Source organism: Mauremys mutica, chromosome 6 (genome assembly GCF_020497125.1).
Source record: "Mauremys mutica isolate MM-2020 ecotype Southern chromosome 6, ASM2049712v1, whole genome shotgun sequence".
Classification (NCBI taxonomy): Eukaryota; Metazoa; Chordata; order Testudines; family Geoemydidae; genus Mauremys; species Mauremys mutica.
Window position 1 is genome coordinate 4959053 of NC_059077.1, and position 24239 is coordinate 4983291.

At 46.7% G+C, this 24239-nt stretch overlaps 1 protein-coding gene and 1 pseudogene across 2 annotated transcripts in view; one reads left to right on the forward strand and one right to left on the reverse strand.

Moving 5' to 3' along the window:
* The window catches only part of UBAP2 (ubiquitin associated protein 2), an 88742-nt gene extending 66057 nt beyond the window's left edge, over nucleotides 1–22685 (forward strand). The window contains exons 19-28 of one of the 2 annotated variants that reach the window (XM_045020722.1): nucleotides 110–305; nucleotides 1706–1797; nucleotides 2771–2821; nucleotides 14138–14216; nucleotides 15436–15650; nucleotides 16970–17069; nucleotides 17163–17270; nucleotides 18581–18648; nucleotides 20066–20257; nucleotides 22452–22685. In XM_045020722.1, the coding sequence (XP_044876657.1) occupies nucleotides 110–305; nucleotides 1706–1797; nucleotides 2771–2821; nucleotides 14138–14216; nucleotides 15436–15650; nucleotides 16970–17069; nucleotides 17163–17270; nucleotides 18581–18648; nucleotides 20066–20257; nucleotides 22452–22547 (1197 nt within the window). In that variant the 3' untranslated portion in view covers nucleotides 22548–22685. The remainder of the gene's footprint in view (nucleotides 1–109; nucleotides 306–1705; nucleotides 1798–2770; nucleotides 2822–14137; nucleotides 14217–15435; nucleotides 15651–16969; nucleotides 17070–17162; nucleotides 17271–18580; nucleotides 18649–20065; nucleotides 20258–22451) is intronic. The other variant, XM_045020723.1, reaches the window with a different exon arrangement.
* Nucleotides 7951–9807, reverse strand: LOC123372545 (annotated as a pseudogene).
* Nucleotides 22686–24239: the final 1554 nt, after the last annotated feature.

Consider the following 24239-nt stretch of genomic DNA (forward strand, 5'->3'; position numbering starts at 1 on the left):
GTTGAGTATGTATATAATACAGATGAGAATGCTAGGATTCTCTTGCACAAGTGTTTTGCAGTGTGGTTTGTCGGCTCTGTGATCCCCATTCTTTTTGTCTCCTTTCTAGCACACCAGTGTTGAGAGCGCAGCTTCACTCCAGCCCTCAACAACCTTTTCAACTGCTTCAACCTCAGCCACTAGCACCACGTCCTCGGTTGTCAGCATGGCAAGCAGTATGAACACTACAAACAGCCTTGGCCTGAGCGTTACCAGTGTGTCTATGCCAGCTGCTTCTACACGGGCAGCTCCCTTAGTGTCTTCAGGTTCGCAATATTAACAAATCACATGGATAGACAGAGGACTTCAGTCTGCAGGTTGTCAGTTGAGCACCATGCCAGCAATAACTACGCTAAGAAATATACACTCTTTAAAGACTTGCATTTTTCAGCATGCTTTACTTGCTGGCCTATGAAATAAAGTTTCCTGCTTTTATGCGTTGGGAATATTTGATGGGTAATAATTAGCATTTATGTAGCATGTTCCATCTTCAGAAAACTTTATAGATGATAACCAGAGCTGCTCCTGATTTAGTCAATGTGGACCTGTAGAGAATTGGTTTGCAGACTAAGCAACATGTTCAGCTCTTGCCTTTATGCACATTAGCTTTTACTTCTAACTCTCCCCCTGCAGTCCGAGTTCATATGGCAGTGTCAGAATCCACTGCAATTCCAGCCTTCATTACCCCATGCCAAAGCATTGCTGCCTTGGTGATTGAGGAGGGGAGGCTCTGGATTCATGCATTGCCCATGCCACTGCAAACGGCTCTGCTGGGAGAAAGAATGCCCAAACAGCCAGGACGGTTCATTTTGTGCGATGGTGGCGGCTCTCATCTTTTTCAGAGAAGGGAGATGAGTTGTCTTGTGCTCAAATGCAAGCAGTATTGAAGTTCACTGCTGGCTTTGTAGTCCGCTTTAGCTGCCAAAAGGAAATGTGATGGGTCAGGATATCCCTTACGGGAAAGTGGTGAAGGAACTGGACATTCTGGCTGAATCATTTGCACAAGTGTTTCTCTTCCCTTTCCCACTCATACTGCCAGTGGAGATTCTAATTACTGGCCAGACAAAGTGCATTTCTCCCCCCATGGTCCTCAGCACAGCCCTGCTTCATAGCATGAGATCAAAGCTGCATTATGACCTCTCTTCGCTCTTCCTGGCCATAGCTGAAGCCAGCAGTACCCACAAGAGAGCTATGATGACTAGTGATTTCCATCTGATTGACAGCAGAGCGGAAAGTGTGAGCAGCAAGGTTGCTTATCTGTTGCAGTGAGAATGAGGCCTGGACTCTTCCTCTGAAAAGGGACTAGGGGAGGGAGCAATGGGTCCATAACCCTTTCCGTCAGTTCAGACTACTCCTAACCTGAGAACTAATCCACCAAACCCAGACTGATCTCCAGGATGGAACCATGTTCTTTACCTCTGGGCCTGTGGAGGATCCTTATCTCTTAGTATGTCTGGTCCCTTAGCTAACAGGGTGTCTGTTGTAATGTTCAGGCCCTCTTTCAAGTATTATTAGCTTGCAGATTTTATTCACCATTCCTCTTAAGCATACCTCTGCTGTCTAGACACTGTGATAGTTCAACCTTCAGGGCTGGCCAACAAACTTGTCTCAGGGCTGAAGCCTTTATTTTGAGGCTTGTTAAAATGTTTGTATTTTGATTCTACAGGCAAAGCTCCCCCCAACCTGCCCCAAGGTGTACCACCCTTGTTGCATAACCAGTATATTGTGGGACCTGGAGGACTCCTGCCTGCCTACCCAGTAAGCAACTTCATTATACCTGCCGTAGATTACTTAACTCCTTGGTGCCAAAGGGTCCTCCAGACCTGCCACTGTCTATGCCAGCGTGTCTTTTTTTTTTTTTGGCATGTGTTGTGTGTGGAATCCTGGACTCCTTGCTCCAGATGCTGAAGAAGGGTATGGGAAGTATATTCTGTGCAGGTTTGCAATTCATTGCTAAATTCAAAACCGACTGTTTGAAAATCCTTGATTACAGGTTTGATTCTGCTTCCACTGAAAAATGGGAGTTTTACCATGGACTTTAAATGGGATCAGTATGAGGCCCTTTCAGCTGAAATAGAATCATTTGAGTTAAATGTTTGACTTTCTGGGATAGATTGGGTGTGCTGTACTCAAAACCAGCCATGTGTCCTGTCACCTGTATTTTCAGATAGATGTCAGCATGCTTTGGAACAGACTTCATCTCCATGGCTGCACAGTCTCCTGTCTCCTCAGTTGGATGCTCTGTCCTACCACTAGTTCTTTCCTTCTTCACCGAAGGGAGGGAATAGTCATTCCTCAGTTCTAACCGAGAAATGAACGATTGTATCTTGCAAACTTAAGGCCTGTTCACTGAATCTTGGAGCACCACGTACCGGGAAGCAGTAATAGCAAACAATGCAGTTAAGAGGGTTGATTAGCTCCTAGCTCTGAATGTCTTATGGTTGTTTCCAGTAAACGGTGTGCCCTTGAGAACTGTACTGACTACACCGTCTTCAAATCTCAGAGTGCTAATGACCATGGAAAATGAGGATTTGTAACTGACATGTCAACCAAACTTTCACTGTGCTAGCCCTTGGAAATAGAACTGTATATCTTGATAGTACAAGATCTGCGATAGCCTGGTGTTTTTAAAATAGTCTGGGTCTAGATTAATCTCTGTCTTAAAACCCCCAAATTAGCCAATATTAGAGAAAAGTGTTATAATGTTGTTGTATTTTTATCTGTCTTCAAGCAGATCTATGGTTATGACGATCTTCAGATGCTCCAGTCCAGGCTGCCAATGGTAAGTAAATGAACCAAATGGCTTGCTTTCACTGTGAGTTAATCTTGTAGCCCTTCTGCCCAGGGGAAACCACTTCAGTTTATGGTGATTTTTAAGAGCTTTCCTTGAGGCTGTCCTACTTCCATGAAGCTGCTGATGTATTCTAGCTGCTCAAGCGTCTCCTTTCAGTGCGATTACCTAGAAAGTGTAAGTTCTTTAAGGTTCTTCTTCGAGTAACACACCTACGGGCACTCCACTTCCGGTGCACATGCACCTCTTGAGCCCCTGATTGGATGTTTCTAGCTAGCAGTGAACCTCTCACACATGCCTTAAGCCTCCTCGTCTCAGGCCATGTCTACACTACGGGGGGAGATCGATCTAAGTCAGGGGTGGGCAAACTTTTTGGCCCGAGGGCCACATCGGGGAATAGAAATTGTATGGCGGGCCATGAATGCTCACAAAATTGGGGTTGGCATGCAGGAAGGGGTGAGGGCTCTGGTTGGGGGTGCAGGCTCTAGGGTGGGGCTGGGGATGAGAGGTTTGGGGTGCTGGAGAGGGCTCTGGACTGGGATCAAGGGGTTTGGAGAGTGGGGGGGGATCAGGGTTGGGGCTTGGAGAGAGGCTTCGGGGGTACCTCAGCCGGCTCCCGGAAGCAGTGGCATGTCCTTTCTCCCGCTCCTAGGTGTGGAGTAGCCTGCGACCCTCTGAGTGGGGCCATGCCGTGGATTCTGGTAGCCGCGTGGTGCGGTCCCCGACCTGCCTCCCCGTGGTGGATTGGGGCTGAGCTGCATGGTGTGGGCCCCCGCCCCCCCCCAGCTCCCCAGCAGGAACGCGCGGGCCAGATCCTGCTCGCGGGCCGTAGTTTGCCCACCCCTGATATGTTATGCAACTTCAGCTACGAGAATAATGTAGCTGAAGTCAGTGTACTTAAATCTACTTACCGCAGGGTCCACACTATGCTATATCAATGGGAGATGCTCTCCCGTCAACTCCCCTTGCGCTTCTTGTTCAGGTGAAGTACAGGAGTGGACGGGAGAGCGACCTGTGATCGCTCGCCACATGTCAATCCTCCGGTAAGTGTAGACGAGCCCTCAGACACCGATGCTACATAGCGGTGAGTGTGTGAACCGCCCTTAGTTCCTTCTCTGCTGCCTCGTCCTAGAATGTACTCGGCCTTCTGTTTTTTACTGCAGTTAGGTAGCTTATAGTTGTAGGTTAGTGTTTAGTATTTACTATAGTTACTTAGTTTTTAGGCGTGAGGATTGTCTTTCTCTTTCCCTCCAGGCAACTTGTCTTGTCTTGGCGGGGCATTACTGGCTCGCCAGGCTTCAAATGCTGCCTCTCTTGCTGGGAGGCTGTACTGATAAGCGATGGGCACTTCAAATGTTTCTGTTGCCTGGGGCAGTCCCAGGTCTACCAAGAGTGTTTCTTCTGCTTGGCACTTAAGTCCAGGGCAAGGAAGAACAGGGAGATAAAGCTCAGACTGTTAGCCATGGAACGATCTCTTCAACCATCGTCTGAAGCACATCTCCTATAGCATACCGGTACCCTCCACCAGTGAGGAAGGCAAGCACAGAGATACCATTGAGTTTTGCCATGCCGTCAGTACCTATGCATCCAACCTGGCCATTGGTGCCATCATGCGCCTTCAGCCAGCTTTTGGTACCAGTGCAAGCAGCTAAGCCAGGGTGCCTGTGCAAGCCATACCCTCGGTACCAAGCAAGCAACAGCGCCAGACATCTACAGTGCTAGCAGTGTGCCCATCATTGTCAGGACCGTCGGCTTCAGTTACAGCTACCTCACTTATGGCACATATGGCATCGGTACTGGGGTCCTTTCTAGTACCACAGAAATTCTGATACTCGAGGGACCTCTTGGTGTTGAATGAACCAGAGTCCATCAGAGTTGTTGACAGGTACTGAGCATCTCTTGGTACAACGAACTTTGTCTCTGAGTGGCCATCCTGTGGCACAGGGCTCTCCTCCATCTTCAACAGCTGCCCCCCTCCTTCCCTCCACGGGAGGATGTGGAGGAAGACAACTTCCAAATGGTCTCTTTGACTTGAGTGGTGGGTTTTCCTACATACCCATTTGGGCATTGCCTTTTGGCCAGCTGCAGGGAGGATCTTGTGGGTCACCAAGGGAAATTAGAATCAGCATTGCATACTAAATCTGCTTTCTTCTGGAGCCCTGCAATGGCTCTATTGGGACCTCTGGGTGGACTGTCAGTAGCAATGTACCCAAACCACTGGTACAGTCCCTCAGGGAGACGAGGGTTTCATATCTTCCCCTCCCCATCAACCGCCCTCACAGGAGGAGACATTGGAGGAGCAAGAGTGTAGGGCAGATAAAGAAGCCACCCCTGAGACTCCCATTTCATTGTCGTTGCTGGATGAGGCCTTTATGCCTCCACTACTTTCCACGGCCGACAACTTCAGGCAGCTTCAGGCCCTCATTAGAAGGGTGGCAGACACTCAGCTGATCCCTCTGGAGGAAGTCAAGGATCCGCAACACAAGCTGCTCAATATTTTGCAGTCAGCTTCACCCTCCAGAGTGGTGCTACCTACTAATGAGGCTCTCCTCACCTGGCTAAGATGGTGTAGCAAGCGCCTGCCACTATTCCACCAATGTGCAAAAAGGTGGATAAGAAACGCTGTGTGCTTAGGTGGTGATCAGAATCCTTAACTCTCTAGTAGTTGATGCAGTGAATGAACAGGGTAGGCAGCAATTTTCAACATCTACCCTTATGACAAGGACCAAAAGCAGCTGGATCTCTTTGGATGAAAGTCATACTTGTCCTCAACCCTGCAGTTCCGGACCACAAACTATCAGGCGGTCATAGCCAAATACTACTTGACTAATTACAACAGGCTTGCAGCCTTTATTGAAAGCTGGCGCACAATTGTGAGGAGCAATTCCAGTCCATAGTTATGGAGTCATTGGCCAGAATGGCTCTCCAAGTGTCCTTATATGCGGTAGGCACTGCTGCCATATCTATCTCCATAGCGGGGTAGTTATGCTCAGGATGTCATGGCTCCAACTTTCAGGGTTTCCAAGAGAGGTTCAAACACAGTAGAGGACTTCTCCTTCTCAGAGACAGTGAATGACTCCCTGCACACATTGAAGGGCTCCAGGGCTGCCCTCTGTTCCCTGGGCATTGGACACACCTACAAGCAAGAAATGTTTCAGTAGTTTGAGTGTCCAGAGGTCATGCCCTACTCAGTTCTTGGGGTACCTTTGACCTTGGCAGCCAAACTTTCTTGCATGCTTTCTCCCCAAGTCTGAAAATGTAATTCTAAGCCCCCAGTTATTTCACTGATGTTGTGATGCATGGGGGTAGTGACATCTTTGGAATCAAGCCCCATGCATCACAACATCAGTGAAATAACTGGGGGCTTAGAATTACATTTTCAGACTTGGGAAGAAAGCACGCAAGAAAGTTTGGCTGCCCTTGTATTGAGCCTCTTACAACCAGCAACCCCGAGCCAGACTCTGCCTGTGGCAACCATTCCAAGAAGTGGGTGTCTGGCAAAGAGGACTTGGTGCTCCTCCTGCAGCCAGGTGGGGAGAGGAATAGACTGCCAGGAGACTACAGTCCTCTTGCTGGGATCACCAGGCATTGGGACCAAACGACGGGAAGGCGAAAGGATGGACACTGAATGTATTTGTCTGTGCTCTTAGTAGCTGTGAAGCCTTGTAAGGCAATTACATGCTTTCTTCAGTAGTACGTGGAAAACGCATGCAATTGGGAGGCGCTGGTCAGCTTAGAATAATCATTGTCTGCTGTTTTGTGGCTTCCTGACTTGCCCAGCTTCCAAACATCCAGGAAGTTGGCAAACATTAAGACCGTATTCATCCTTATTGTCATCTGGGCTAAGCTTTCTGTTAGATTGAACTGTCCTACAAGCCAGGAAACAAAGCTTGGTGTATCTCATGGGTGAATGAAACCTATTTTTAAATATGGGAAAGAGAGCCAAGGACACTAATTTCTTTCTCCTGGGGAAGGGTGGGCTGGCGTGGGATAGCTCAGTGGTTTGAGCATTGGCTGCTAAACCCAGGGTTGTGAGTTCAGTTCTTGAGGGGGCCATTTAGGGAACTGGGGCAAAAATCTGTCTGGGGATTGGTCCTGCTTTGAGCAGGGGGTTGGACTAGATACCTCCTGAGGGTCCCTTCCAACCCTGATAGTCTATGATTCTAGGGTTAAAATATTAAAATGTTCCTGCAATGGATAGGAAAACCAGAGAATTCACTTTTCATTCATATTGCACGCACACATAAGTCCCAGAGCGGGGGCTTAGCAAAAATGGAGAAATGTTTTTTTTTTTCCTTTCCCTTGGTCTCTGCTGGTGGGGATTCCCTAAAACAAACGAGCATGAAAAGGCACCCCGAGAGCCTTTCCTACAGGACCCATAGCCTAGCTAACCATAGCATCTTGGCTTCTGTTTGTGTTCTTGTCTTGGTCTGAGTATGGGAAGAGTCTTCAAAAATAATGTAAAATGTTTATGTTCAGCATAGCTAAAGAACACCCTGTTGCATTCCCTGGTAATACTTGTCCTCTTTTGACTCCTGACCTGATTTTTCACACATCTTCCATCCCTTGTGGATGGTGATATCCAGGAAGTCTCTAATTTTGCTTCCAGTTTCCGTCCATTATGATTCTGCCTTACCTTTGTTTTCCCTGAAAACTATTATATCCGTTCAGATCCTATTGTGTCTGTCTTCTGTGTCTTTCCTTAGACCAGTGATACTCAGACTGAGGTTCACAAGCTGCAAGTGGCTCTTTAATGTGTCTCCTGCAGCTTTGTAGCACATGATAGTAAGTGTGATTTCATTAACCAATCAGGATGCTCCTTAAGATATTGTTACGCGATTGTAATTGATTAAATAATACTTGGTCAGTCATTTGGCTGTGAGAATTTTATTTTTTTATATATATATATATATATATATATATATATATATATATAAGTAAATGAAACAGTGAATTCACACTACTGCAGTTCTTTTGGGTAATGTTAATCACGGAGGTCTGCGTATCACTGCCTTAGACCAATACAAGTTACATTCAACTCATAAACATTGTGAGGCTCACAGGAGCATATGCAACAGAATACATTTATTCTAACCAGTTCCTCAATTTTTTTAGCCATTCTTTTATTTTAAATATATAAATAAACAAATATAGATGTGACAGTCTCCATTCCCACAATCAGGATAAGTTTGACAATGCACAAAGAAAATAAATAGTTATAAATATAGATGTGACAGTCTCCATTCCCACAATCAGGATAAGTTTGACAATGCACAAAGAAAATAAATAGTTATAAATATAGATGTGACAGTCTCCATTCCCACAATCAGGATAAGTTTGACAATGCTCAAAGAAAATAAATAACAATTACAAAATATTTTCCCCCTCCACCTGTGTTTGGCCTCTAAAATATTTCTTAGCTTTTGGATGAGACTTCGTACACAGTACATGCAGTACATTCATATAGTTCTGTAACTTTTTTCCCATTGAAAAGGGTCACAAAGTCCGTATTAGAGTTTAAGCTTGAGGTCAGATGGTTTCCTGCTCCCAGTTCGCTGCTTCACCCAAACTTCTCAAATGTTCATAGTAAAATGTTTGTCCCCTACTTTTTCATCCTAACTGTGAGCTTGTCAATGTATTGAAAACACCTCTTCCCTTCCTCTCTGACAATCTCCCAGGCACAGGCGCTGTATTTCTTCTCCTTAAGAAAATCTTGGATCCTCTGGAAGTATTTCTTCAGTCTCAGAATGTTGGCCCCGGCCTTTGTAGGTAGGCATGTCTCGAGGCGCTCGGTCTGCGGAATGAGCCCATTTAGGAACCTGTCCACATTTCTTCTTTTCCAGCAAGTTTGGGTCAGGTTCCTGCTGAAGATGCCAAAGAGCTGCTGGAGAATTTCATGGATGGCCATCGTGGCATGTTGTCAAAATTTGGGGTTCAGAACCTTCTCAGGAAACTGGAAGGCTATGTTGTCCTCCAGACACTCCAAAGGAAACTTCCCACCCATGTTTTGCAGCAGTTGTAGACTGTCCCAGTTAAATCTGCTTTGCTGGCGACGAAGCATGTTACAGTCCAGCGACATGACCCCAGCGGAGCACAGCAGTACCAGACAAATCTGCCACAGCCATCCTTGAGACTTGGTAGCCATGATAACGTTTCACACGACGTATGCCAAAGTACTTGTAGCTTGTTAGATGTCTGCGATCTACTGTGCATGCCTTCCATGTCCCTGAATTTATTTGGTGGGATGTTTTTCCTTTCATCATTTTCTGGTTCTCTAAAATTTCCCTGTGTTCATTTTCACTTTCCAACTGGCGACTCAAGTGTCTTCTGACACTTCCTTACCAATGTCCATGTTTTCCCCCAGGGGATGTTAAACATCTCCTCTCTGCGGCATTATTAGAGGCCCTGGATGTTTGACCTCTGACCTTTGTGTGCTCTGTGCAGCATGTACTGCTAAACTATGCTCTGAAATATTTAAACAGCTCAGACACTAGGGTTCTTAATCATAGTCCTATAGCCTATGGTGCTGAATTGCTCAGATCTGAATGAGTCTGTTCTCTTTGATTGTGGAACCCCAATTATTTTTGCTCCTGAACTCCAAGAATTTTCTGTACAGTTTTGTTCTTTTTTAATAGGAAATCTGAATTCTTTCAGGCATGTGACATAGACATATGACTGTAGCCTTCCAACCTGTCAAACTCTGAAGCTGAGCAGGGATACATGGGATTGGTGTTTGAATTCCAGATCTTTGAAGAGATCTGAGCACTCTGTAGGGAGTGCTGTTGGTGATTGAGTAGGTGTCAGGTTCATCCCTAGGTATTAGAGGACCTTGCTTGGAGGAGGCACCTTGGTGGAAAGAATGTAATTATTACTCTTTTGTGGAAAGTGTGGGGGCCTGTCTCTGTGCTTGCTGGGGGCCTAGTCTGGACACTGTGATCCACCGTTGGTGGTGCGCTTCCCTTTGAGTCTCTGTTGCACCAGCGTCTGAGTGTATAAATAGTGCCTCAGGGTCATTGAACTGTTGGCAATGCTGCCTTTCAGATGAGCTGCAAAACCAATGTGTTGACCATTTGAAGTCATTACAAATCCTGAAGTAATATCTACAAAGGATTGAGGTGATATCCTTTTTGTTTTTTGGCTAAATTCTGAATGAGGCTGTTACAGAGGTAAAATGTAAATTCCTACTTTTAAATTGAAATATGTTTTAGTAGTAGGCTGGTAGAACACAGTATGAACATACAATATTCAAGATAGTTCAGGGAGATTTACTTTGTAGCTAAAGGACCACTGTCAGGTGTTTCAGGCTCTAAATTGTAGGCTTTCTTTTAAAATGTCTTATAAAATATATTGTATGTAGTGTTGTTGTAGCTATATCGGTCCCAGGATAGTAGAGGGAGAAGGTAGGTCAGGTCCAACTTCTCTTGATGAGAGAAAGAAGGTTTTGAGCTTACCCAGTGTAAGCTTCTTTCTTTCACCAACAGAAGTTGGTCCAATAAAAGATATTATCTCACCGTCCTTATCTTTTTATAAAATATATTGAATACAGCAGAATCCCATTTATCTGACCCTTCATTATCTGGCTCTCCGTATTAACCGAACAACCAGCACACGCAGGTCCAGAAGCGGGTGATCTCTCCTGTGGCCACTAGATGGCATTGCAGCCTAGCACTTTCCCATTCTCTGGATTATTGGAATTTTTGATGATCCAATCTGGCCCCGGTCCCAGTAAGATCTGATAAACGGGGTTCTGCTGCATTTACCACCTTAAAAACTAATTCCAAACACATTGTTTCATGGGGATTTAAAACTTCCCCTCTGTGGCATTTGCAGCCCAAGCTTTGCTGTAGTGTGACAGTTCATGAGATCCAGAAAGTGAAACTGGCTAAAAAGAAAGTGAAATTGAGGGCTCACTGTAGAAACTTGGGAAGGGGAAAAGTGATCATCATAGATGATGAAAAGTAAATGATTTTTAAAATTCTTTTCTTAAATAAGCATATTGGAAACCAATAAGAATTTGTATTAGAATGGATGGGGTTTAAGCTACTATACCAATGTCCTTTTAAAGAGCACATTTGTAAACTAGACATAATGGGAGCAACTGAGGGGAGACAGTCCCCAACCCTCACTCGGTCAAATGGTGGTTACACAGTGAGATTGTGGATAAAGCACAGATCCCTGCAGTAATAGCAACCCAAGAAGACTACAGTGCATTATATTGGAGTAAATGGCTTAGTGTGGCTTAGGTTTTGCCTTTGTGTGAGTCATTCAGTTAAATGTCTAGATTAGAAAAAGGAACAAACTATATACCTGTCTTTCTTCATCTGTGAGCACTAGCATAACAAACTCCTGCCAAGCCTGGGGTTAGGGGGAGGGTTCCTCTCTGGAGTTCCACCTTGGTACAACTCCCTGGGATAATAGACGTGATGGTAAACTTTAGGGCCAGCAGGACTAGCAGAGGGGAGGCAAGCAATTCCGTGCCCCTGACTTTCTTAACCACTTCTACGGTTTTGGAGCACTACGTCTAGACATAGGGGTGCTCCCACCAGCTCTGAATGTGCCCCTTCTCCACACCCACCTACATCTCTCCAGTATGCATACAAAGGTTTCTCTACAATATCTTGCGGGGTTGGTGGGGTCAGATGCCATTGGAATATATTTATTGTGATTGCTTTGATAGTCACTGATGTAGCATCAGGCCAGCCTTTCCCAGATTAGGTAGCATTGCTCCATTATTTACCTACTAAATTGCTCTGTCTTCTTGGGTAATGGCATTGCTGCTCCATATCTATGTTTGAGCCCTTTATGTAACCTTGATATCAGACCTGTAGCGTCTGCTTTGTGACAGCAGGGACTTGGCTCTCATCAATGGCACATCAAACCCCACTTTTTGTGGGGCCAAGAACATAATGCCTGAACTGTTTTTAAGAACAAAAACACATGCCCCCCTCACACTCACATGTGGGTGAATGTGGATTTGCTTTGTAAACAACTCTCACTTTCCTCATGGGATATTTGTGCTGTTTCTCCTGTGACTCTTTTCATGGGGCTAGTCGGGGCGGGGGGAGGGGGGGAGGAGAATCTGGATTTTCCTTTAATTGGTGTGAAAGACAATGGGATGTAACATCCTTCCCAACCTGATTCCACAGAATTGTCCTCATACAGGTGTGAGTGTGTATTTGTTGTACACCTCATCTAGAAAGGTGACTGACCCCAAGGAATATATGGAATGTAAGTTCTGACCTAGCACCTTTCAGATTTCACTTGAAACGGTTTCTGTTGTTTCTCTTGGAGAGAGACGGTCAGGGTAAATATCACTTTAATTTGACATATGTTGGGATTTTAGCAGAGGATTTGGTGGTCTCTCATTAAAGTTAATTCATATTGGCTTGGACATGACACTGTCCCATGTGCTTACAAACTAGCTGGAAGATTGGTAAGTGGAGGATAATGATAAATAGCAATGGATCGAATTGCAGGAAGGTGTCCACTTGGTACTGTAGGCGTCTATTAAATTCTGTCTTATTGAGAGTTCCTCAGAGATGGAGAAGAGGGTATGGAGAGCATGTTCATGACAGTCACAAATGATACAAAATTAGGAGGTGCTGGGAGCTCAAGTGAGGACAGATGTGTGTGATCCGAAGGAACACAAGAGATTAGAAGTGTGGAGAAAAATCCTTTCCCAGCATGGAAAAGTGCAAGCTAATGTATTGGGGAGGGTCTCAGGGGGTGTGTGGGAATAATCTGAAGCAAATATGTTCAGTGGCAAGAAAGGGCCTGTAAGCTGTAATACTGAAGGGCAGGCTTGGGGGTGAGGAGGACCAGGAGGCATGACGTCTGAGAGCAAAACAGCCTAGTGGAGCTTTCGGTTACATATGCATAGGCATCTTGTAGGTAGGATGGGGGAGATGGAAGCATCTGGAAGCAGCTGTCAAACTTTTTCCTTTCCCCAGACTAAAGTTAATGTCTTTCTGTGGGAACACAGCACAGTGGGGTGGGTGGAGGGCTTTTTGGATGGATGGTGAGAGTGCAGGTTGGCCGAGAAACCTGGACTGGGACTGCTGGTGGGGTTGTTATGGAGGGGCAGAGAGTTGGGAAAAATTGTAATGTACACAGTGCTTCTTGTGTGTCTTTCTGCTTGTGGGTCCTGTCTTTAGATTATAAACTGTCTGGGACAGGGATCAGCTTCTATTCTGAGTGTGCAGCACCTAGCACAGCGGGGTCCTGACCCTTTAGGTGCTACTGTAATAGGAATAATTTAAACATCTCAAAAAAGATATATTGGAATTGGAAAAGGTTCAGAAAAGGGCAACAAAAATGATTTGGGGTATAGAACCGCGTCCGTATGAGGAGAGATTAATAAGACTGGGACTTTTCAGTTTGGAAAAGAGATGGCTAAGGGGGGGATAGGATTGAGGTCTATAAAATCATGACTGGTGTAGAGAAAGTAGATAAGGAAGTGTTATTTACTACTTCTCATAACACAAGAACTAGGGGTCACCAAATGAAATTAATAGGCAGCAAGTTTAAAGCAAACAAAAGGAAGTATTTCTTCACACAACGCACAGTCATCCTGTGGAACTCCTTGCCAGAGGATGTTGTGAAGGCCAAGACCATAACAGGATTCAAAAAGAACTAGATAAATTCATGGAAGATAGGTCCATCAATGGCTATTAGCCAGAATGTGCAGGAATGGTGTCCCTAGCCTCCGTTTGCCAGAAGCTGGGGGGATGGATCACTTGATGATTACCTGTTCTGTTCGTTCCTTCTGGGACACCTGGCATTGGCCACTGTCGGCAGACAGGATACTGGGCTAGATGGGCCTTTGGTCTGACCCAGTAGGGCCATTCTTACGTTCTTATATTCTCCATCTAGGATGGTAACACTCTGATTGTGCCCCTTTAGCAACTCCCTCACTGGTCATTTTAATATATGTTTGCACCATTTCTTAGTTAATGTCTGGGGTTTTCTACAGCAGTGCTTGTGTTACAGAGCTGGAACACTTGTCGCCAGCTGAGGAATGGTTTTCAAGGAGAAATCATTAAATGTGTTAAACAGGCATTATGTAGAGCTGGGGATTTCAAGGGCTGCCACTCCAAATCTTCAGCTCTGCCACAGCCTGCCTGGATAAGTTTCTGTCCATGCTTCCCTGCACGTTTGGCAGGAGGGAAAAATAAACCCATTCACCCTGTCCCAGTGTTGTTGGGAATCTTCTGCTTTCGTGAACCTTTGCGTGCACATAAGGCAGCATTCATAAAACAGGCTGGCTCTGTTATGCATTTGAGTATTAATAAATATTGTCTTTTTCAGGATTATTATGGAATTACATTCCCTGCTCCTGCAACCTTGACAGGCAGAGATGGGAGCCTTGCTAACAACCCATACTCAGGTTAGTACTAAGTCAAGATGAGGATGATGGTTGAATAGAAGCATTGGTTTCTGAACATAGGGCATGCTGCTATGGCCAAAGGAGCAATCCAGGCCTTCTCTCTGCAGGCAGCTTAGCTGGCCAGTCCAAACTAGTCAGACAAGAGCAGGAATCGTAAGTGGCTATATTTCAGCTTCTGACAACTGATTTCCTTAAGATGTTAACAGGAATATTCAGCCAATATCTACTCCATACACAAGTCCTATCATACTAAAGAGGGATTTAACTTCCAAATTGTAGTCCATCCCAAAACCAATACAAGGTTGTTCCTTATGGTGCTGTGTCTGGGTTTAGATGACTCAACTAATAGAACTTTTGCTACTGGGAAAGTATCTGCAGCCTAATAACTCTTCTTCTTGGTATTCAGCCTCCTTTGCTCAGTGTCAATCTGTTACTCTTGGTTAGGCCCTTTCAGACCTCTCTAAACGCCTCTGTGACTTCATTCCATTCCATTGTTACTGTTTGTATTGTGGTGGCACCTGCAGGATCTCTGCCTCCACCCCCCCAGAAATTGATGATCGCGCTACCTTGCAGGCTGTCCCCAGGACACGAGTGTGGTTAGGTTTCTTGTTCGGATTGCCTGGTGCTACTAGAAGGCCTCTTCTGGGCTAATAATCAAATTTCCCTTCCTACATTTTTAATTAGTTGGCCTCAGATGCAAGCCTGGCTTTCCTGGCCTTGGTGCTGTGAGGAACCAGAGATCTAATTGGTCATGCCTGGCAAATGGAGACCTTGCAATGACTTGCATGTTTTTGTCAAAGGCCCTGATTCCTTTAGCCCAGGAGATGTTGCTAGCCAGGTTCACTTCTGGGAGAGTGGTACTTTAACCCAATGAACTGTTTGGTTTGGCCACCCAGAACTTATGCTTATAGTACATTTCATGTAATGATCTAACACTCGGTGACTGGATCCCCCGTGCGACAGGTAAGTATTGTTCTTTCCATTTTGTCAGTGGGATAACTGAGGCACAGAGAGTTCTCTCTTGGCCAGGGTCATGCAATGAGTTGCTGGAATAGAACCCAGGAGTCCTGACTCTCAGTCCATGCTCTCACCACTAAACTCTCACCCTCTTGACTGTATCACAAGCCCAGCCCTTGACAGTTTTTGCCAATGCTGGAGAGCTGAGAAAGCAAAGGATGAGAAACAACCCTCCTGAAACAGTTGATGGCTTTTCTTGCAGGTGATGTAACAAAATTTGGCCGTGGGGATTCTGCCTCCCCTGCTCCCGCTACCACCCTGGCTCAGCCGCAGCAGAATCAGACGCAGACTCACCACACCACTCAGCAGCCCTTCCTAAACCCTACGTTGCCCCCAGGATACAGCTACACAGGGTTACCATATTACGCCGGCGTGCCAGGAGTACCCAGTGCATTCCAGTATGGGCCCACCATGTTTGTAAGTCATGGGAACCAAACCGTACCCCATTAGCTGCCCTCTTTGTGCTTCGAGCTTTGCCTAGTGCAGTCCTGGCCCTTTAAAGCTCCCCGTCCTTCAGGGCATTTCCGATGAAATAAGGCTCAGTTCACGTGTGGAACTTCTTCTCTTGTATGGCAACTTGGCAAGCAACGTTAAAGCTTGACGTCCAAGTTTGTTGTCCGCTCTGTGGCTTCCGTGTAAAATGACATTGTCCATGCAGGACTGGAGGAACTTTAAAGGGCCAGGACTGTAATATTCTAACTTTATGTAGGCAATGGTGAGTGGTATAGAGATACAGCAGAGAATGTTGATCAGTGTCAAAAACAGTTTGGGGTTGGGGGGAGGTGATGGTTCATCCAGGAATTACAAATTTGAGCCTAACTGTATTATAGCAGCCCATGATGGCCGCTGGAGAGGGAGGCAGAAGTGGGAGAGGCTGGAGAAATCAGTTAGGGGGAAGAGGCTTTGGGAGGCAAGGGGTTCCCTGGCAGGAGAAGGTGGTAGAGGGGTAAGTGCAGACAGTGTCTGTACAAGGCTTGGATCCAGGCTTTGTACATTTTTATTATATAAAATAAATATCAGGCTCCCTGAGTCATGGGGCTGTAATTCCATGGGTGTGTTTGGGTGTCTCTGGTTTGCGATCTCCAGACTCCTGAGGAATTCATTGTTCACTGTTGGTTTTATAAATGTATAAAACAGGCACGTTTCTTGGGGTGGGGATAACTTTGCTTTGTAATTGATAGGTAATCTTGTATCCAAGCTTGGCAGATACTGTCCTCATTTTACAAGAGGGGTAAACTGAGGCAGAGAAGCTGTCACTCTCACAAGGCTATACAGCAGTCAAGGTTGGAAGCTGGAGTAGAACTCATGGGTCCTGGCTCCCAGCCCTGTGCTCAGAGCACTAGATCTCACTGCTCTGAGGTACTGCGAAAGGAATCAAGGATTTCCTAACACTTTAAAGGCCTCTATTTCACAGCTGGGAGATGCAGTGCAGTGAGGCCAGCAGAGCCATGGGAGGAGGGGGGGAGGGATAGCTCAGTGGTTTGAGCATTGGCCTGCTAAACCCAGGGTTGTGAGTTCAGGCCTTGAGGAGGCCACTTAGGGATCTGGGGCAAAAATTGGTCCTGCTAGTGAAGGCAGGGGGCTGGACTCGATGACCTTTCAAGGTCCCTTCCAGTTCTAGGAGATTGGTATATCTCCAATTATTTCCTTTTCCTTTCCTATGAGCTTCCCCACTAGATGGCAGAGGAAACTGGCTTTTATGCTGTTTTCTAACTGAGAATGCCTTTTGCCTCCAGGTACCTCCAGCATCAGCCAAGCAGCATGGCGTCAATTTGAACACCGCTTCCACCCCGTTTCAGCAGCCAAGTGGTTATGGACAACATGGTTATGGAGCAGGTAAGGTTACTCGAGTGGACAGTGCATCTGTGCCATTTAATGTCCTGAGAGCTGCTTGCTCACTGTAGCACCATGTCTTGTCCACATTGGCAGGCTATGATGACTTAACGCAGGGAACGGCAGCTGGAGACTACAGCAAAGGAGGCTACAGTGGGTCATCTCAAGCACAAAACAAATCTGCTGGCACTGGACCTGGGAAAGGTAACAAATAAAGGGATCTGAGGTGCACATAAGCACTTCAGATCAGGGATCTTGCAGGGCAAACTCCCAGTATTCCCAGTGTCAGGTCAGCATGACGACCAGCTCTCAAATGGGGTGAGTCCCAAGCTGTTTCTCCATCTCTCATGTTCAAAATGCTTTTAATGTTCCAAACGCTCCTTCTAAGCCAATGGCTGAATTTGTGTAAGGAGGTGAGTGGCTTGAAGTCCAGCTTTCCTCACTTACACAGAGGAGAAACAGCAAACCCTTACCTCTGCCAGTTTGAAGCTAATGTTCAGATGTGGTGGAGGGATAGTGGCACTCCGCTGACGCCAGCTCCCTGATCCCAGAGCAGCTGTCTCTTTGCTGAAATAGTTACCAGTTAGATCATGAATGTTATTTACATTCATGATTAGGCTCCAGAATCAACACCCTTTGAGGTGAAGGGGGCAAATCGAGTTAGTGTTTCAGGCTCTCTGGAGACTCCGTCACTGATAGCATCCATTCATCCCTGGAATGCTCTCTTTGCATACCATAAGGGCTAGAACATTGATTTGTTTTATATGAAAGCTTAAACTCTGCAGATGCTAGTGGGACCACTTGAGAAATGTACAGTGACCCCCTGGCACCAACTAATCCAACCCTGACTTACGTAAATACTGGCCAGAAAAATCTTCCTCAGCCCAGCTGCTCAGTACCTATATCCTCAGCCTTGTTGTTCACATGTCTGAGAGCAGTGGAAACCCAGCCAGCCCAATCCTTTCATTCATCGGCTAGAGACTTCGATCTTTGTTTCTTGCGTAAGTGAAACGGCTCAAGTTGGGAGCCATGATTCTAGTTCAGACTGGGAATGAACAGCCTCCTCCCAGCTGGTGATCAATCCCCTGCTTGGTTCTGATCCTGCCACGCTAGCTGGTTCAGCCACTGTGGACCAGGGAACCACACAGCGTCTTTTAATGAGCTCCCTAATTTGAGGGGAACATTGCCTTCTCTTGATCTAAATGAATGTTCAGTGCCCTAGGATAGTGGTCTCACACCTGATTTATAAAGGGAGCTCAGGAAATAGGCTGTTGCGCTTTCTTTTGACTCCTAATGTGGGGAATTGTAGAGGGCCTGGGATGGCATGGGAGGGAACGGCCCAGCCAGCCAGGAGTGGCCTCATTTGATATAGTTGGGGAGAGGGAGGTGGGGGTGACACAGAGGATGCAGGCAGCAGCCAGTGAACACGACGGGGATCCCAGGAGCAAGGGAAAGGAAGGTTCAGGTTGGGTTGCCTTTGGCTCTTGCGTTGTCAGCGGCTTTTTGTTTTCCAGGTGTTTCTGTGACCTCAAGTAACACAGGTGTGCCTGATATCAGTGGCTCAGTCTATAACAAGACTCAGGTGAGGAGCTTTGGCCCATTCTTTCTGAGAAGCATGAACATGCCCTCCTGTGCCCAAGGGTAAGGTGGTCAGATCACTGGCCAGTGTCATTTCAGCAGGACTCGTCCTCTCAGGGAGCCTCTTGGCCGCTGGTGATTTCTCAGCCCCATTCCGCGGGGTAATCCCAGACTCTGGCCTTTCTCCAGCACTCACTCCACTTGATTTAAAGAGGACTTCCAAGTGTCTCATTTGACACCACTGCTCTTTTCCATCCTTAGCCTGCTCTTGCCATGCTGACTCATGACACAGGCTGTTAATGTGGAAGCAAAGATTCCCACATTATTGCCTAACTTCCGTCGAGTCCTGAGATGCTTCTAAAATGCAGCATCACAAATGTTTTAGGGCTGCATTGTCCTAAACACAGGGCCATAGCATCATCTCGAGAGAGGCTAGACTGTGTGGACAAACACAAATCTATAATTATGGCCATTGATTTCCTCTGTTCCTTTTGGGCTGTGCGCATTGATACCAGATCACTGTCTCTTCCACCCAGTGCCGTTGTCTTGTGGCTGTTTGTGGTGCAGCTAGTCTCCCTTTGAGAAGCTGTGGAACGCGTGGGGTTAAATACTAATTCCCGATTCCACTCTCTGGAGCGTGGAATCCCTGTGCCCTTTTGTAAGGGCCTTGGGGTGGGGATCCATAGAGGTATTGCTGCCTACCCGGGATCTGCTCCTGCATTTCTGATGAGCCGGGCTGTACACTCTCTGAACAAAGGCACCTGGGCCTCGAGTCTGCTGCTTAGCACCAGACATGAGGGGTGGGGGACTTGAAGCAAAACTCCGGCTGTGACCTCTTCTGCCATTTTTACTGAGCAGCCCTGACTGGCTTAAATATTTCCTGACTTTGTCATAAGCAAATTGATTGCTAAGAACTAGTTGTTTTTTTGCTGGTCTGCTGCATTGTATAGAATGTGCATGAATTTCCTGCCTATGGGGAAGCCAAGAGGCCATCTTCTGCTGTTCACAACAGGCGCAATTTAGGGTCTGTCAATGGATCATTTAATCTTGGGTCATGGGCAGTTACTGCTTGTTTGTGGTCGTACCCACAATGTACTAGGGACTTTCTAAACCCTTAGGGATGGCTTCTGCTCTGAGGAGCTTGCAGTCTAAGGCCAAACCAAGTAGACAGGTCAGAGAAAGTGAAATCGCAATGAGCAGTTGATAGCCAAGGCAGCCGATTCACTCCAGGCAGCACAGCAGTGTGCCTGTAAGAGGAAAGGGAACACTTGATTGTAAATATCTAGCTAAAGCGCTGATGTGTATTGGATCTGGGTTGGTAAAGAGTTAGTTTTCTTTGTTCAGGCAACTCTTGCCCTTGTTCGGTCACCCAGAGGGCGCTGAGGAAAGTGTCTAACTGCTTCCCTGTTGCCTCCATGCAGACGTTTGACAAGCAGGGATTCCATGCTGGCACACCGCCTCCTTTCAGCCTGCCATCTGCTCTTGGATCCACTGGGCCACTGAACCCTGGTGCTGCCCCAGGTTACGCTCCAGCTCCGTTCCTGCATATCCTGCCTGCACATCAGCAGCCTCATTCCCAGATGCTGCATCACCACCTTCAGCAAGATGGGCAGGTGAGTCTATCAATCCCTGGTGCCTCTCTGAGGCTGCTCCTCAAAGTAACTAGATGACCATCAGCCAGAGAGTGTGTCCAAACTGATCCCACCCATCACAGGTACTCGGTCCTGTTCCTTTTGGCTCTGCCCATTGGCAAAGTACCTCGCTAGGTAATACAGACTAAACTGCCATGTAGCCTTGGGTGGGGGAGATGCTGCTCTCAAGAGGCTAACATGGCTTTGTGGCAGTTTCCCCCTTGGTGCACACAATCTCAGCACAGAGGCAGGCAGTTCTAGCAGCCAGCAGAGACTGCCTCTCTCCTTTCCTGGGCAGGTCACGGAGATGTTTACAACCATCATAATTGTTCTGTAACAATAAAAGAAATACAGCTAGCAGCAAAATAAGCCTTCTCGCCAGCTTCCCTAGTATCTTTGGTGGTTTTGCATTCAGTTTCTCTGGACAGTTAATTTCCCTTCATCTCTGTTAATGTCTCTTGAAAAATATGCAAAGTTTGCTTTGCGTCTGAACATAACAAATTATTTCCCTGTCCCTGGATGTGTCTGATGTCTTATGCCTGTGCACCCTGGTGTCTCAGCCCTCCCTGGGTGAACCTCCTTTGCCCATCCAGCTTCTGACCATTTCCCTTCACTCTCCGTGTTTTTACGTGCCTCTTCTAATTCGTTTTCTGCAGTGTGGCTTATTAGCCAGAGAAATCATGGACTTAGCTCAGGTCATGCAGCTGGTCACATTCTTGATCTAGAGTTGGCTGGCATTGGGGTCAGCCACTTGGATGATTTTCCTGGATCATGGGCCAGTCATTGCCTCCAGCTGTTTGAGTTTGGGGTACACCTTTCTTTTTAGGGTGGGGAATGTGTTTTGTTCCTCTGCCCTAAGAAACTCATGGAACTGGAGTGTTCCCAGAGGGCACTGAGGGAAGGAGGCCCTGTTCCTTTGACAGACTATCAATGATTAGGTAGGCTTTAATAAGTCTTTCACCCCCTACCATCACCACAGTGACCCCAAGTGTCCTAGGCCTCAGATTTGTCCTCCTAGGTTATCTTGGTTAACAGATGATCAGCAAGAGAGGAGGTCGCTCGGGTGCCGGTTGGGGAAGTCTCAAGCTGACTGCATCAAAGATTTTTTTAAAAAGAACTTTTATTGTGTGTGGTCAGGGGGCAGAGGGGGAAAGGTGTCTCTGCTCCACCCACGCTCAGTCAGCTGACTTGTTTCAGGTCGTGGACAGCTTGGTTAATCCTAGTTCTGCTCGGCTGAGTCAACTTCCTCCTCTTCTGAGGAAACAGCTAGTTGCTCTGTGCTGAATGTCACCTAGATTGGGGCTGGGTTGTCTGCGTTCTGGGAGGCAGGACAGTATCTTGGCAGCAGGGGACAAATGCTGCAGCATTTCGGCTTGAGTGTCTGCCTGTAATGCAGGTTGAGGTGCTAAGAGAACTTGACACCACAACCTGTGCTCTGGGCCCATGTCCTTCCTGACGGCTGAAGGCCAGTGCTAGTGGAGATTGGCCTTGAGGCCATCCCATATCTGCTTGGAAAACGCCAGTTACATCACGTGACAGAGCCAGAATGACGGTCATCCAGAGTTGACTCTTCCTTTTGGGGTTCAGGTTGTTGTAAAGGTTGTGGCAAAATGATTCTCAGAGCATCCAGATGCTTTGATTCTCTTGACCTGCAGAAAGCTGGGTACTGGCCATGCCCTCAGTGTGCAGTTTCAAGGTGTCTCTTCCATGCAACAGATGATCGCTCCCAGCAAATCACTTAAGCCATCTCCTTGCTGCAGCTGCAGCAGGCAAGAACGTTTTCTGGCTGAAAAGAGGCAGTGAGGCGGCTGGCTGACTTGTCCCAGATGGGGCAAGCCTTGTGGAAATGAGCTTACTCAGCACTTCTGCCCTGTGTTCCTGGTGGGATTCGCTTTGGCTGTTTGTGGATTTTGTTGAGGCCTGGGGCAGCGTGATGCTGGAATACTCAACTCTTCCTCCAGAGTGGGGGCCAAGGGACACCATATCCCTGCTTTAACATAGACCTTGCTGCTTTCAAAGGCCATCCCCAGGGCTGCTGAGAGGATGGATGGGGCAGGCAGGTCTTTTACTGCTCCAAGCTAATAAATGCAGTGTGCTCCCTGAGGCTTCAGGATTAGGGATCCAGCCGCGGTGGCTTCTGATCTGAACATGTGCCTCCCTTTTCATTTCTTTCCAGGGTGGATCTGGCCAGCGCAATCAGCCAAGCACCATGCAGCAAAAGTCTCAGGCTACCAAAACCGCCTATGGCACTTCTCCATACTGGACAAACTAAAACCGAAACAAGGAAGGGGGGGAGACGGGGAGACTGAAAGAAGAAAAAGTCGATGCCCATTCCTGGAACTATTAGGAGAAAAAGTAACTGCTCAGCCAAACGTCTGTGCGGGGAGAACTGCAGCCAGCCATCCTTCTGTGGCGCTCGCCCGCTCCCTCTTTGAGTTGCTGTTGTATGTAATATATTTATGTATGTATTTGTAAATGTAATAGAGCCTAAATGTGGTTTCTGCATCTTTGCAGCCTGTTTTATTTTCTTTGTAGGGAGAATTAATTATTCACTTCCATTCTGCACCAGGGCATCTTCCTTTGTTTTTGTTAAGCTCTAAGGGCTTTATAATCTGTCAAAAGACAAACTGTGCCATTTTTGTTGAAGGAGCCCATTTATTTAATGCAGTTCCTAATTCAGGCAGATGAGAAGGCCTGGCCTGAAAGACAAATCAGGGGTTCTGTCTCCTGTTGGTTTGATTTTTTCCTTTCAGATGTAGCCGTTACTTTTTTAAACTGTTATGTGGGCCCTCTCCCGTCTTTTGTCCCCTATCTCCCCCCACCGCCGCTGGTGTGGAAGACACTCTCTCGTGGACAGTTTTGTTACCGTGGCCACGAGCTGCAGCATCATCTTTTTATTTCACAATTTTTAAATAAAAAAAAAATTGACAGGGTTTTTTGTTTCTCTAGCAAGAGACTTTGGATGGCTCAGTCAGTGTCCTGGAACCTCCTTCGCATCATTAGAGGCAAAACTATGTAGCGGTTTCTTAAATAAAAATATAAGCTCTCTCTTGTTCCTCTTCTTGCCCCAAGCTGCCCCTGCCCAGGATACCCAGAGCTAATGGATGGAAACTTCATTACCCCTCCCCACTTTTTTTTTTTAAAGACTGATGGAGGAAGCTCTTGGTCCTTCCTGTCCTGCACCAGTATGGTGAATGTTTTAGAAGTTTCATTTCCTTTTAGCCCTTACTCCACCTAATAATAAAGATCTGAGCGTATAACTGGTGTTTGCTGTCTCCATTCACAAAGACTCAAGGAGCAGTTGCTATCTAAACCCCTTCCCATTCCCTCTTCTGCAGACAGTGGGATGAGACCATCAGCAGGGGAAAGGGGTGTCTGTGCCTTCCAGCTGCCTGTTTAGAATTGAGTAGCAAGCTGGATCCCTGCTAGTTAAGCCTAGTGGGTGTAAAGGGAGTTTGGAGGGGGGCATGGTGAGATCTATGCACCTCATCCTGTAACTATTTAGCTGGCTGGAGCCTGTTACCCTACAGCCCCATGTAGTAGAAATAGCAGCTCCTTTCTTCATCATATTATCTCCTTGCTTTTTCAGTAGATGGCCATCAGGCTGGTTCTCTCCTTAGCATTCTACTCCCCCAGAAATGTTGTGGTGTTGATACAGCTGTTGGGTTTAAAAAAAAAAAAAAGTTTCCAGTGTCCAGGGATCAATCTTCCTTTAATCAGAGGGACACATGCAAAAGTGGCCCCAGGGGACACCACATGCAGTGATAGCTCGAGCCAGTCTGAATGCACTGAAGACATTGGTAAGGAAGGATAGAGAGGAGCTGCCTTCCACTGCTCTTTTTAAAGAAAGTAAAAAGGACATTGAGGCTGAAGTTTCAGGGAAATGAAGGGAGGGGTGAAGTCACCAGAAATGTGACTGGCTCCTTTCACAGTGGGGATCAGTACTGACATCTTTCTCCCATCC